The sequence below is a fragment of the Fundulus heteroclitus genome, chromosome 18 (genome assembly GCF_011125445.2).
Source record: "Fundulus heteroclitus isolate FHET01 chromosome 18, MU-UCD_Fhet_4.1, whole genome shotgun sequence".
NCBI lineage: Eukaryota > Metazoa > Chordata > Actinopteri > Cyprinodontiformes > Fundulidae > Fundulus > Fundulus heteroclitus.
In genome coordinates this window covers 3,207,734-3,222,187 of record NC_046378.1, presented here as the reverse complement: position 1 = coordinate 3,222,187, position 14,454 = coordinate 3,207,734, and the positions used below count along the sequence as shown (strand labels likewise).

General features: G+C 39.6%; 1 protein-coding gene across 1 annotated transcript in view; it reads left to right on the top strand.

Annotated features, from left to right (window-relative positions):
- Positions 1-14,454, top strand: part of zgc:153039 (uncharacterized protein LOC767698 homolog) — an 80,735-nt gene that overhangs the window by 43,561 nt on the left and 22,720 nt on the right. The window contains exon 9 of the mRNA XM_036149938.1: positions 6,840-6,964. Within this exon, the coding sequence (XP_036005831.1) occupies positions 6,840-6,964 (125 nt within the window). The remainder of the gene's footprint in view (positions 1-6,839; positions 6,965-14,454) is intronic.

Here is a 14,454-nt window from a genome sequence, read left to right as displayed (position 1 = left end):
AATTATCAGAAATGCCATTACAACTCCGGCTGTTTCTCATCTAAACAAGTTTAAACCATAACCCAACAAATCGGGACTGAGTAGCCCCAGTAGGTTGCATCCTTTAAAAATGAATCTGGACGTGAAAGATGCAAGTGTTTACAGCAGGCTGCTCAGAAGGTTCGCTCCATATGGCCCCACACCTTCTGAATCTGACGTATGTTTTTCTGCAGACGTTCCTTGCCATCTGTCACCCAAATGTTCAGTGGGATTTAGATCAGAAGAACAAGCAGGGTGGTAGAAAAGTAGGACGCTCTTTCTCCTGCAGGAAATCAGTTGTCAGGCAGACGTTGTCCTGTTGACGGACTCAATACAGTTGAGGACTCTGTCAAACCCGATGCCCGCTGTGTCGTCGCTACAAAGTCAGTTTAAGGATCCAACTCGAAGCTTTATTGTTCCATTAAACAATAAAAAGCTCCCTGATCATGAAAGCCACTCCAGTGATGGCTCCTTGTCATGCCGGTAACATTGGAAGCCATCAGGACCGCCCAGGTTCTTTTTTTTTTTTTTTTTTTTTCTGATTAGAGACTAAAACTTTCTTCCACCTCTCAAAGTCTCTGTTTGGTGTTCCTTCACAGTCCAAACCGCTACGTTTGTGGCATGAGGAGAGACATGGTCTTTGAAGACCTTTTTCTGCTCCTCTCGCAGGTGTTGTCCTATCGTTGGCTCGGCAGTCACCATTGGCAGGATTCAGCCTGTCTCTTTGGATCATCCGCCTCAGCACACATAAAATAGTTTTGTGTCTACCACTTGACTCTTTGTCCCGTAACACATTTTTCAATGACTTCCTTGCGAATGTTTTTGAAACAACAAGCCACAGAGACTGTGATTAGTTCCTGTTTGCAATGCTGCTTTTATTATTAGTACTGATAGCTATTACTGGAAGAGCTATCAGTACTACTGCTTAAAACAGCATGTGTACATCAAGCTGTGCATATTTAAGCAACTGTTTGCAGGAGCTGTGACACAAATTGTGGCGTTTGTGTCGTTAAACTGTCTCAGTCCACTTTGATCCTCTGCCGTAATTCAGAATGGAGCCGAATGTGGAGCAAATGTTTAACGGAGGACATGTTTTTAGTGATCTAGAGACGCCACGCTGGTGTCTAAAACACAGCAATACCAAACCTGTTCTTTACTTTACTTTTTTATAGAGCTCACACAAACACCAGCCCAATTTAGCACTTGAAGCTCTTTGATGCAGAAATTGTATTTGTTTCTTTGATTTAATCGCTGCTCAGTATCCACTTGGCACCGGCAGCCTCTCACTTATCAGCGCATGTTAAATTAGTCAGATTACAAGCAGTAAGCTGCAACAGGAATGTCAGTAAATACAACCTCATAAAGCTTCAATAAATCTACTTGCTTGAGTCCCACTGCTAATTTAAGGTCATCTTTGTAGAATGCATTTCCTCAGTAAAAGTGAGTTGGATTTTTCTGCGTAGCTAAATGTGCACATTGCTCTTTCGCTTATTAAAGTAAACACTTGGTTGCCATATTTGCTGATTTCAGATTATATTTTGCTTACATAAATCCTCTCTTTAGTTGTGAATTACTTCTTATGGGTGATGTCATATCATTATATTAAGGGAAACAAATATAAAGTAAGACAAATTTTCAATTTTCTACCAAGCTAACAAGTGATTAGCCAAGCGTTGATGCTAAGCAGTCCCCCTGTGTCCCTCGGGTCCTATAGGTAGCCCACCTATAGCCTGGGTGAAAAGCTGGGTGCTAGTCTTGTCATATCTATTTGGGGAACCTGGACATGATTCCAGCTAACACAAATAAACCGATAAACAAAAAATGTAGGATCATGAGTTGTTGAAATATGCATAATGAGTGCCTAAACTTTTTCAAAGGAATGCTGTGCAGGGTTATTCAGCAGTCCCCTGTAACCCTGAGACATTTCTGGGAGAGCTGATGCCTCAGATGTTGTGGTCTGAGGCTTGTCTGAGCTCTTTCTTCTCCCTTTGTTTCATTTAATAAAAATGCACGAGCACACACATGCTTTAGTGAAATGTATGTCTATTTATGCATGCTGCCTTCCAGTGAAACACCCCTCAGATCCCCCAAGCTAAAGTAACCCTCACTGGTTGGTGTGCAGTCACAGCAGTCGCCTCTGCTTGCCTGCGTTTAAGTTAATGGCTAATTAATGTTCTGGTGGAGCAGGCTCCCAGGGGATTGCTGAAGAAACACGTACTAACTTTGACTGCAAGAGGTCAGGAAGTTCTCTTGCCCACTTTCACATTTTCATTTGTCTTTTCCTTCGCCCTCTTTTACAGCTCATTTTAACCTTTTCTCTCCTAGCTCCTCCTGCTGCTCATCCCAAGACAGTTCCTCCTTTTTCTGTAACCACCTGTCAACCTGAAATCATTAATCTCCATTCCCGGTCACTGACAATTCTCCTTTTTCTGCTACTTCGGCCTCATAAGTGCAAAGTTAGTCGTCAGCACGCTGCTGCATCCCCCCCCCCCCACACACACACTCTGTAAACACCAACAACATGCCCTTGAGCTCAAGAAAATATGCTCCCACTCAAGTGGAGCTTCTTAACAGCCAGTCATAAAACACATGATAATTGGAGAGAAAGCTTCTGCTCTGTGTGCGCACAGTGGAGCCGTTATCTTTCTGTTCTGTGGAGTCGGCCTCTGCAGCTCGTATGCACATAAAGAAAGCACGCTTTATTATGAAAAACCCACAGACCTCAGTACAGACGCCCCCCCCCCCCCAACTGGGATTGACACACACCATCAGGTTGGATTGTTATGATGGAAAATGTCCAGTTTGTTCAATTTGAGCGAGTTTAACGCCACTTCAGAAATAAATCTCATTGTTTGTAATGAGTTTTAATCACACACTGAACACTAAGCTAAATTACTGTGATGGGTCTACCTGATTTTATGCTAATGAAAACATTCGGTATGTATGAGTACGGCATTAAACCTGGAGTGCCTGTGAATAATTGACTCCGGCTGACGTTCGGTTTTGTTTACTCTTTAGGTTCTGTTTATAATTTAGCTTCAGTCGTTCAGTCAAACCTAATTTATGCAGCACTTTTAAAACAAAAAAACGTGCAATTACCAACACAGGGAAAATGGGAAGTTCATCTAGAGACCAATCAGCAGCAATGAAATGTTTATAAAGTCTGATAAAGTAGCTTTAAATGTTGTTGAATAAAAATGCAATCTCACCACCAACAAAAAAAAAAAACATAGTACAAGAGCTTAAACTAAAGACAGTTCAGGATTATTGTAAATTTAAATGTTCTATACTGTATCATCGTTACTTTTACTATTACACAAACAAAACTAAAACGGTCTTAAAGTGGCTCGGAGAATGGGTGTTTTTAACGTGATGCTGCGAACATCTTTGGCCCCTAAAACCTAGTGCAGGCTTACCCTTCTTTTTAAACTTTTCCTGATGTTAACTCAGGTAACATGTAACAAAATAAAACTAGCTTTTGTCTTGACCAAGTCCAGTTGACGATGCTCGGTTAGCGACACATCAGACACATTTATTGCCTTTGGGGAGCTAGCTAATTTAGGCTAATTTAAGTGAATAAAAAATATATAATTTGGCATGTTTGTGCTTTATTCATGCAATACTACCGAAATGGCTTGGAAAATAAAATGAATGGCTCAAAATTTTCCTGGGATCTTTTACTGGTTGAACTGTCAATTTTCCTACTTCCTGTCAAAGTTAGCTGTGCTGCAGTGCAGCACTAGCTGGTACATAAACAGGAACAAGAATTTGGGATTCTTAGGTTTAAGCTTTTTTGTTAGTTTTTGTATTTGCTTAGTCTCTACAGTAGTGTTACACATGGTATTGTGTAAGCTTCTCTGCTAATCAAAAATAAAGCGTTACTGCTGCAGATTTTGATAAACGAATAATAATTGGTGTTTAGGCTCTGCCTACCCTTATGGTGGCCTGCTGCAAGCTTGGCAAACCCCTTTTTTCTTTGCCTACTCTGAATATATATCTTTTTATTATTTGATGATAAAACTCAGTTGTTTTGGAGTCAAATTTACAAGACAGCTGTCCTTGACACAAAGATTTCTTAACTCTATCTGCTGTGGTATTACATTGGGAAACTGAAATCTCTTTAAATTAACTTGAATCCTTTTTGATTGCAGTTTAAGCTAAGACGATGTGAGAATCTAAGTTGATTAAACCTGCACAGCGTGTTTCTGCCTAGTTTTTCCATTTCCTAGGTTCATCTATTCCTCACATCCCTTGTAGGTTTAGGGAAACACTCCCACCCTTTGTGGATTCTAATCTTTATACATCTTCTCTAACGTTATACATTTTGTCAAAGTGATTTATAGACATTATAACCAGTGTAAAATCAGTGAGAATAAAACAGAAATTAAATTTAAAATCAAATTGAAGTTTTTGAATGTTTTGATTGTATACATTAGCTGTCCTTAGTATTTCCCAGTGTTTCTGATGTACAATATCCAGGATGGATTTCCTTTTCTTAATGATATATTTTGAAGTTTTATTTTGAATGGTATCAAAATATATTACTGCCTAAGTTGATTGTGCTTTTTATTTGTAAATTTGATCGGAGGTGTCATGAAAGTGTTATCAAAAAAACCCCAAGGTATCTTAACTACAGTTTTACACGGCTTCTTTGTGGTTTGTAGTCTTTTAACTCTCTTTTTTATTTAATGCTTTCACATGAGCATCCAAATATTTCTGAAAGCTAAGTGTGTTTTGGATTTGCGTTTGATTGGTTTCCATAAACACTTTCCTAATGTTGCACACATTCATTTTGCAACTTTTTGAACTGGTTTTCATAACTTGCCGTGGGAAATATAAGAGCCAACGATACTTTCCAAAAATGTCTTGGATGCCATGTCTTGCTTTAACTTTATTCAAGTTTAATACATTTGAATTACCAACTTCTTACAAAAGTTTGATTTAATCCTAAGCTTTAGTCTTTTCCTTTTTCTTTTGGCGTAACTAGAAGTAAATTATTCTTAGCCATGTTCACACATTTTGATATCAGTGGACATGGCAGGGAGCAGCAGGCTACTCATATCACGGTCATCTTCAGAACAAAGCTCCTGCACCTCTTGTCTTATGCGGCAAGTCCCATTAGATGTACAACTCTCCCTCCAAATGAGCTGCTTCGAATTTAAATAACAAGAGACCAAAGTTGGCTGTGCTGTCACGCAGCTGCCACAGCTAACATAGCTGGGTTCATGTAGCCCAGCAGCAGCTTAGATAGCATCTTAATTAAAAGTGAACCTTTGCCTCAATCAGTGGGTCTCTCAGTGGAGCCACTGCACCCTGTGGTCCATACAAGACCCCCCTCCCCCACCCCCATCCCCCATGGTAAATGTAATAATGTGCAGTTTTAGGATTGTGTTACGCATGAGATGTTGAAATGTAGTCCTGATATCATGACCATATTTAACCAAAGTGTGACCAGATGTACGCATCCCTAACTCTATTAACTAAACAGATAAATCTCATATGTTTGGGTCTACTACTAGGGTAGAAAAACCTGGCTAATCTTTTGAATGCTGCACAGTCACATGACACTACAGTGTTTTGTGAGTTGTCTTTTTTTAGCCTTCCTGCTGTAAGCTATCATTGATAATTTAGTAGGTACAGAGGCCAACTCCCATTGTGAGAGAAGAGTCTCTGTAAAACAGTGTTTTTTTTCTTTTAAATAAGGGTAGATGATTTATGTTGACATCCCAAATTGTCTTTAGCATCTAATATTAGTGATTAGCTCAGCTAGCATCACTAAAAATAAAAAACAGGTTTATACCCTTGAGCAGAGGGGAGCTACCATCCTGTAACTTTTAGATGCACACCTGAATCAAATTCAGGTGTGTAAATTCCCTCATTCAGCTCTGTGGCAGCCTGGCAAAGATAGTGACTCTTGAGGACTGGACTTGGGCACCCCTGCCCTGGGGAACGTAGACCCTTACCTCAACTCTGAACTCCGAACCTCCAATGTTTCAAACAGAGCAGGTTGGCTGTACTCCATATAGCTTTTTGTGTTGTATTAAAAGTCTTGCTCTCTCTCACTCCCTCACAGCCTGAATCCGTTGCAGACAGGTTTCACCATTTAGTAGACCCTTGCTTGTATTTGCTTCCACTGACTACATTACAACATCACTGATGCTGAAAATGTCTAATATCATGCACATTTGGTGTGTTCGCTCATTTAAAAAAAAAGATTGTTTTTTGAAGTTTGTGACCTGCAGCTGATCGATCGGGGTATTCAAGTTAAAAATCAACTAATTCCAATCACAAGCCCTGTTTTCAGCGCCTCTCCGCAGCTTTTTTTTTTTTTTTGCACATGGGTTCGACTGACACAGACACGTAACTCAGATGTACATGATTATCAAAGTCCTGCTGAAAAGGAATCATGATCCAACCCTGCAAGCTCCCCTTTAGAGGAGCATTAGGGGTGGATGTAGCTCCAGCTCGGAGTATCCTGTTAGTCACGGAGAACTGAAAGCAAAAGATTTAATTGGCCTGTTTTTGTGAGGGCACCAATGTTTGTAAAACTGCTCAAACTTGAATCTCTCTCGTTATATCATTTGGTCAAAGTCAAACAAGAGCACTTTAATAAATATTCAGAGGCACGTTTTAGCAGTTTAAACATGCATTAAAACGCCCTTCAAAAGGTTTAGCATAATGACTTTTTCACTCCAATCTCACGTAAAATGTAACATTAAACATTCGTATTATATTTTGACTTGGAAATGATGTTTCTGTTTGTGAAAGGTAATCCTCCCCCCTGTTTCCCCCTCTCCCTCTGTTTTGTTCTGTCTCTGTAGCTGGTGCTGTTTTCAGGAAAGCTCAACACCATCGCCAGCATTGTGACCATTTTCTTCCTGCTGGTTTATGCCGCGGTGGACTTGGCTTGCCTCGCCCTGGAATGGGCCTCTGCACCTAATTTCAGGTACACCTACAGAACAGACACACGCACACACACAGACACACCATTTGTTTTTTTTGTTGTTGTTTTTTTTTATACCTTGACATTTTATATCTGTTTGTGGGGGAGGCTGTTGCCCGGTTGTTGCTGCTACAGTGATGGTATACTAATTAAAAAGCATAAAACTGGCCAGTGGCTTACAGCCTCACGGAGGACGGGGACTAACAATAAACTCTGACTGTGGGGGTGAGGCCTAGCTGGATGTTGGAGTAACGATGCGTGGCGATGCTTAGAGATTAATATTTGCAGTGTTTGTGTGTGCAGGCGAGTGTATTGGTATTCCTCGGTCACTCGCAGGGATCCTGATTTATAAGAGCTCCCTGATGCTATTCTCATGCATCGCTCGGATTACCTGTGGACAGGGCGGATGTTTATGTGACTGGATGATATTATGACAGAGTTTTGAATTTGATTCACTACGCACCTTTTTATGAGTCATCCCACATTTCCCTGTCAGCCGCTGATGTTGTCGCACAGAAAATATCCCCCAGAATTCAATAAGCTTACTGTTTTAACAGAGGCAGCTTCTTCCCGCAGCAAACATTTAAACGGCTTCGGTTTTATCTGTTATGAAGGAACGAAACTGTGCTTATATCACATGCGGCTTTTTATTGTTGTGATAGATTACATCCAGCGCTGCTTTAAGGGTCGCATATTCTTCTGCAGCAATACTCAGAAATGAGTTCAAATGCATGTTAAGGACACTTTGGCTTTGGGTATCAAACACGCATTCCGCAGACTGGAGCTCAGATGCTGATGACCATTTTGAAACTGGGAGCTGCCTACAGGATGCTTAGCAATATGAAGAACTTCTGGTTAAATACAAACATCTTTGATAACAATAATAAATATGAAAGATTTTCAGATTATATTGAAAATTAATTGTCAATAATCTATCCAGATAGTAAACAAGTTTGCATCAGATGTTCAATGTTTCCATTCATGGATAACAACAAGTGAGGGTTATTACCAGGTATTTTCAACCAATGTTCATCTTAGCATTTGAAAATGAAAGCAGTCACCATGTGAGTGACAGTCTGCCTTCAGCCCGGCAGCTGAGGGTCCAGATGGCTCAGTTTCCAGGTGATGACTATTAAAGATGTGAGGTTGAGTATCAAGTGCGATTGCATGAGCTGTTAGTGGAAGTGGAAGAATATGGTGCAGTAACCTGTTTGCTGCTGACCTGGATTGATTCAGTGTGTCGTTTATGATCTTCACAACCAGCCTTATCACATAAACACAGGTTGCAGGTGGTGGATAATTTGGAGATTTAGGGAAGTCTGGCTCAGCTTCCCGTTATTCATGTCGGCCGTGATGGCTGCTGCTCCATCTGTAGTGAGTCACTGCCCTGAGTTTTTCCATTGGCACTTTTTCCTCTATCAGGTACTCCTTTACAGTTTTGTAGATGTCTGTTCCTCTTGCTATTGTCTTTAGTTGCAGCTTGTCAGGAGTCCTTTGTTTGTGGAGAAACCATCCAACTCCATTGACTTTCTCACCATCAGCTGTGGTGTGCAGCTGATGTCTACAAGCTCATCAGACTGGGTAGTAAACCACCTGCCTTTAACCAGAACCTGGTGAAGCTGTTCTCTTAGCTTCCAACACATTCCCAACACTCCTACCATCCTATTGCCTCCCAGGTCTGCTTCTTTGACCTTTTGCTTCTTGGATATTTGATCACAAAAGGAAGCTAGCAGTGAGTAAGGTTCATCTTGATCATGAACGTTGCATTTTGAAATATTTACCTGTAGCTGAAGTTCAAGGGAGTAGAGAAGGTCCAAGTAGAGAAGGTCAGGCTTTTAATAACTCACCTGTCAGTATTTACTGGGGCAGAGACTCACCTGTAAGATGAGGGATTTTCAACATCGCCTCTTTGCTTAAATTGAACCTCCATGGAAAAAAGTCAAAAGAGCCTTAAACAAGACCCATGAATTACTTTGCTGGATGTCCTCCATTTTTCGTAAAGTAAACATCACCACTTGGCCAAAACAAAAAACTTGTCACTTATGATTAGTAATTTCAATATTCCTATAAGAACTTTAGTTCTTATAAGGATAAATATTGTACAATTCCTTGTAGAATATCTATTTGAAGCAGTTTGTTTTTTTCTTTCAGCCTTTTAAACAAATGCTAAATAAAAAAAAAAAAAACTTCTGAAGCTCAAAGCAAAGTTATTATTTTACACCACGTTGAACATGAAAAATGAACAGATTTGTTTTTTGACTCTGTCTTTCACTGTGGTTTATCACTTATGTCCCTATCTGGGTCTGTGTGCCTGCAGACTAAAGATTGTCCTATTTACGTCACACAAAAGTAGGAGCATCCAGTGGTTTAACGCGGCCGAACCAATTTTGTCTGGCTCCTTTGAATTATTTAATAATGAAATGGCAGTTGAGGTGGATTGTCAAATTTTTTATTGGATTAGTGAAAGTACAGCCATGCTGGTTCTGCATGAATGATCTAGGCTGACAGTTCAGTAAATGCCTTATTCTGATGCATACCTGAAGCAGTGAAGCAGGGTTGCAGCACTGAATACGCGTGGATGCCTTAATGACAATGGTTTCAGTTCTCGCACCAGCAAAATAACATGCCAGAGTGACTGTCATTGAGCAAAGAAATGACCTATAAATCTGGTCATATGCAATGGATGGTTCATGAGCCTTATTATTCTCATTGTCAATTCTCCACGTCTGTTAATATTAGCACAGGAGTCACTGGTCTGTCTTTTGCAGCTCATTATTCATGTTTTTCTGCACTCCATTGTCTAGAATTCAATCAGTTTCCTGCTTTCTCTGCTCAAATAAAACCCTCTTTATCCTGTTATACTTTAATTCCTGTGTTAGAATTATAAACTTTTTAAACATCGTGGCCTATTTTCTTATGAGCCGGTTGTAAAACCGTAAAGCAGACTTATTTTATTGCTCTAATAGTTTTGGTTTTCGTGACAATCTACATGTTTTTCCACTCTTAATACCATTACACCTGAAAGAGAGACTGTACTGGCTGCTGCAGCCTCCTGTGTCACGTAACATGTTCTGAGCGCTGTACTTAGAAATCCAAAGAAGTTGTGAAGGACGCCTGTAAGCAGGCATCCATGATTTCAAATCTATTACAGTTAATGTTCACAAAAATTATGAGCTGTAGACAAATTTGAACTGAAATGACTGACTTCCCATGTTGAAAAAAAAAATCGACCAAATCAATAACCCAGACGTTGTTCCTGGGTAGATTTCTACCCTTGTTATCTGTTTTCACCCGTGCTGCGTGAGGCGGAAGCACAAAGGGCTGATAATGGCACCAGAAAACTGCCCTGGTTCCCTTACAGAATTAATTACTAGTCATATGAAAACGGGATTGATGCTGTTTGTCTAGCACTTTAGCAAGCTGCTTGGCAAAAAGAGGCATCTGCAACAGTATGCTTGTTAGCCTTTACTGGAGCAGCAGATTTGACTGAAATGTTATTTTGCCAAGCTTTCACCCTACCCAGAGTTTGAGGACAAAAATGTCATTTATTTGAACAACTTTAATTTAGTACTGGATTGGGGCTTTGTTTTAGCAGATCGCCATTCCTAGGGTTATTACTAGGATAATGATACTTTTGTTGACCTGAAACGAGGACTTTAGTTCTGTTGGACAAAGTGTCTACTGTCAAGCACAATATTTGTCTGGAATGCATTTACTTTAACGAACTACACGCACGTGCCATTTCTGATTCTCTAACATGTGCTTAGATACCTCAGATTGTGATTGCGGCCTAAAATTACTAAATTTGTGGAAGGTTTTGTCAAAAACGTTTTATTCAAAGTGGCAATTTTTTTCTGAGCATTATTTTTCACCATAATGCAGTTGTAGCAAAAGAAGTTAAAAGGGCTCCACGTAACTTTCCCAAAAAAGACAGGATTTCAACATAGCTAATATTTAATGTGCAGATAACATTTTCAAGTACTTTCATAAATTTTGACCCTTAATACAAATTAAAAAAAAGAATAAAGTCCTGAGGAACTGTCAAAATTCAAAAGAATTTCTTACTGTTCATTCAGCTGAACACACAGCGTCGGCAGACCCTATTGAACGTCACATAACTGCTTTGGCAACTAATTATTTAAAGTGCTGAAACGGTTGCACCCCTAGGAAGTCTGTGTCTGCGAGGGAGACCAGCTTTCCATCTGTGAAATAAGTATATTTAGTCTACCTCTGAGGTCTCATCAAGTATAACGGCAACAGGCTTCTCTGCAAGATGTGTTTTTAGAGCTTCCTTTTCTTTCTGGTAAACTGCCCAAGTGTTTGTCTCGAAGCTGATGAAATCCTAGGGTAGCTCCTGCATGGATAATGTTTTCAATGAGGTTACTTCACGTGGGACGGGAGTCACTTTGAGACAGAGAGATGTTGACTGGAGCGCAGGAAGAAACTCAGTCTTCACACATTTGAAAAAAAGGACTTATAAATGCAGAAAACCTGTTTGGGTCGTCCCTGCGTGATCTTATCATAGTAGGATTTTTATTTTGTAGTTTTTTAAACCCACTTTTATTTTGATTTAAGTTTCCCTAACACATAACAACAAAACCGCTGGCACAGCACACATCTTAAGACTTTTCAAATATACATGTATGGGCATCAAACTCACCGTGGTGTTTTTCGGCGCTGGCCGCCGCCTCCGTCACGGTAACTCGCCGTCTCTGTGGTCTTCCCCTTTCAGCCCTTGTCCTCGCATGTTTTGCGGCTGAGCAGTGCTCTTGGCATGGCTGTGCTATCGACTTATGCCTCATTGTCAGTATGTGACCGCTGGAAAAGCCTGAACCAAAGTTAGCTCTTAAACTTTTCCCGCTGTCCTCTCCCTGTTGGCCAGGGGCCCCGAGGCTCCTGGAGCCGATAAGACGACTTGTTGTCTGGCCGCCTGCCTGTTTTGGGCCTTCTCCCCTGAGTTGTTCATTCAGTTAGTTCACTGTAGCGTTGCCACTAGACACGTTTTAATGCCAGTTGTTTATGTGTTTATTGGTGCAGTTTTCCCTTTTTTTTTCTCCTCAGATTTTTTGGTGTATGCGCCTTTCTCTCTGTTCTCTGGCGCTTTCCCACATCTCTTTCCAGGCGAAAAGAATTAAAAGCCATTTAGCGCTTTCTCTCCCCCCGAGAGCTGCTCTGTAATTAGCATAACTAATTTAGCAGAAATATTTCCCTTTCCCTTGAATTTGCTGCTGCGTAGGGGAGGGAAGGGGCTGAAATTATGATGTAGCGGAAAAGATGCCTGCTTGTTAAGTGTGCCCGTGTGTGTATGTGTGTCTGCAACAAGAGAGCAGTAACTTTGGGGAGTGTTTTGTCTGTCATCGTAGTCAAATTTCCTTTTTTTTTTTTCTGAGGAGTGAGTGCGCGTCTGAACGTTCTTATCTTCGTATTTTGTTTTCATTTTTATATTTTGTGAGTGTTTTGTGTACAGTGACTTGTGTTGGCTGCATCTTTATCGCTGGTGCTTCCAGCTACAGGGAGTGTTCCTCAGAGGGTGCTTTATGTCCTGCTTCTGTGGCCACTTGGACTACTGACTCAAACAAACTTGAATATCCACTATTAAAAACACAAACGCACACACAATGTCACACAGTCACAGGCCAAGATTTAATACACAACTGTGTGTTCCACATGGATGAGAGAGAGAGAGAGAGAGAGAGAGAGAGAGAGAGAGAGAGAGAGAGAGAAACTTCCCCATGTTGTGACCTTGAGACAAACTTAAACGAGCCACTCAATATAAAAATGTTTGTTTTGTTTTTCTTCTTTTTTCGAGAGTATGCGTTTTTGTAGTATGGTCTGCGAAATGATTATCATTGATTGTGGTTCAAAATAATAAAAGAGTGCTCTTTTTGATTTGTGGTCCACGTAAATAAAATCATTTTTTTCCCCCCCGTCTGGAACATAGTTGGGTTGAAATTCTAAACAGTCTATACCCCTATTTCCCTATTTGTGACTAACTTTTTAACGTAGTTTTTGCCAAAACGTCTCTTGGCAAAGACATTTGACAATGTCAAGAATTAAAGTGCTATTGTCATTACCTCTATATATTAAAACCAGACATTATACAACCTCCATTTCTAAACCTCCTAGTGTTTTTTTTTTTTTTTTTGCTATTACTAGTTGTAGTTATGATTTGACTGCCTTTTGGTTTTTTATTACTAATGCAGTTTATGCAGTGTTCTATAAAATATTATTAAATGATAATTGATGTACAAGGAAAGTCATAGTCCCTTTTGGAAAATAAGAGATAAAGAAAATTTTAAATAGGAATGCATAAAAAAATAACATTAAAATGTAACCATCACATAAAATAATTTTGCAATAATAATTGTAAACAAATTAAAAGGGCATTTACAGGCAAACTGATAAAATGTTATTTGCATTTTTACGGGAAAACCTTAGTAACTGTAATGTTTTCAGTCCTGATTTAAAGGGACCAACCGTTTCTGCACATTTCAGGAATTTGGTTCCAGGGCGGAGGAGCATAGAGGATGAGAATATTGATATGTATTGACACATAAGCCTTTTTTTCTTACTTTGTAAGATACCCTATCAGAGAGCTACACTGAACTTAAATAGCTAAATTTACCTGTTAAATAATATAAAGCTGATGCAGTGTAATACCACTGAATGCAATAATTGCAATTTGTTTTTGTTTTTTTTAACTGGGATGCTATCAAGGCTTTATAAGCAGTTAATATCTGACTGCGACTAGATATGTCTTATGCTATATTTGATTTGCCTCAGAACTTTAATCTGGAAATTGTGTAACAGCGTGACAACAATAAATTCAAATTAGTAGTGTCTGAAAATCCCTAAAACTGCCAGTATTGTCAAGATTGCTACTTTTGTGATTTTCTCCACTGCTGGTTACTTGAGAGCATCAATAAATGTCAATAAAAGTGAAAAGTATAATTAAATACAATTACTGTCTGTAGTTTAGTGAGAAAATCACACTTCTTTATGTAACTACTTTCCTGATGAAACATATTTCAAATTTTGTTTTAATATGTTGTATGTTTTTTGTTGTTTTTTATGGACAGTATTTGTGTTCATTGGGCTATAATTGACATGCAGTCACAGCCACACAGTTACCTAAAGAAGACACCAAAAGGTTGTTAATAGTCTTTTATCATCACTTTTATTGTTATCACAATAGTAGTACGACATATTATGATCATATTAATGTCCATATCACCATATCACCATCGTGAACTAGCAGAGGGTTAAAATGCTACCTACAAAAATATGGGTCAATGATGGTTTAGTTCTCTCCATTTAAAGGGAGAGGGAAGACACAGCCATACAAGACGCCGACTGACTGAGGAGGCTTAAGTTGTGTGAGTCTTCACCATGCATTGCGCACACAGAATAGACTAACAGCAAGGGACACGCAGTGAGGGAGGTGAGCCTTGCTAAATCACAGACTGCATTCAGAAGCTGAAAGTTCAGGCACT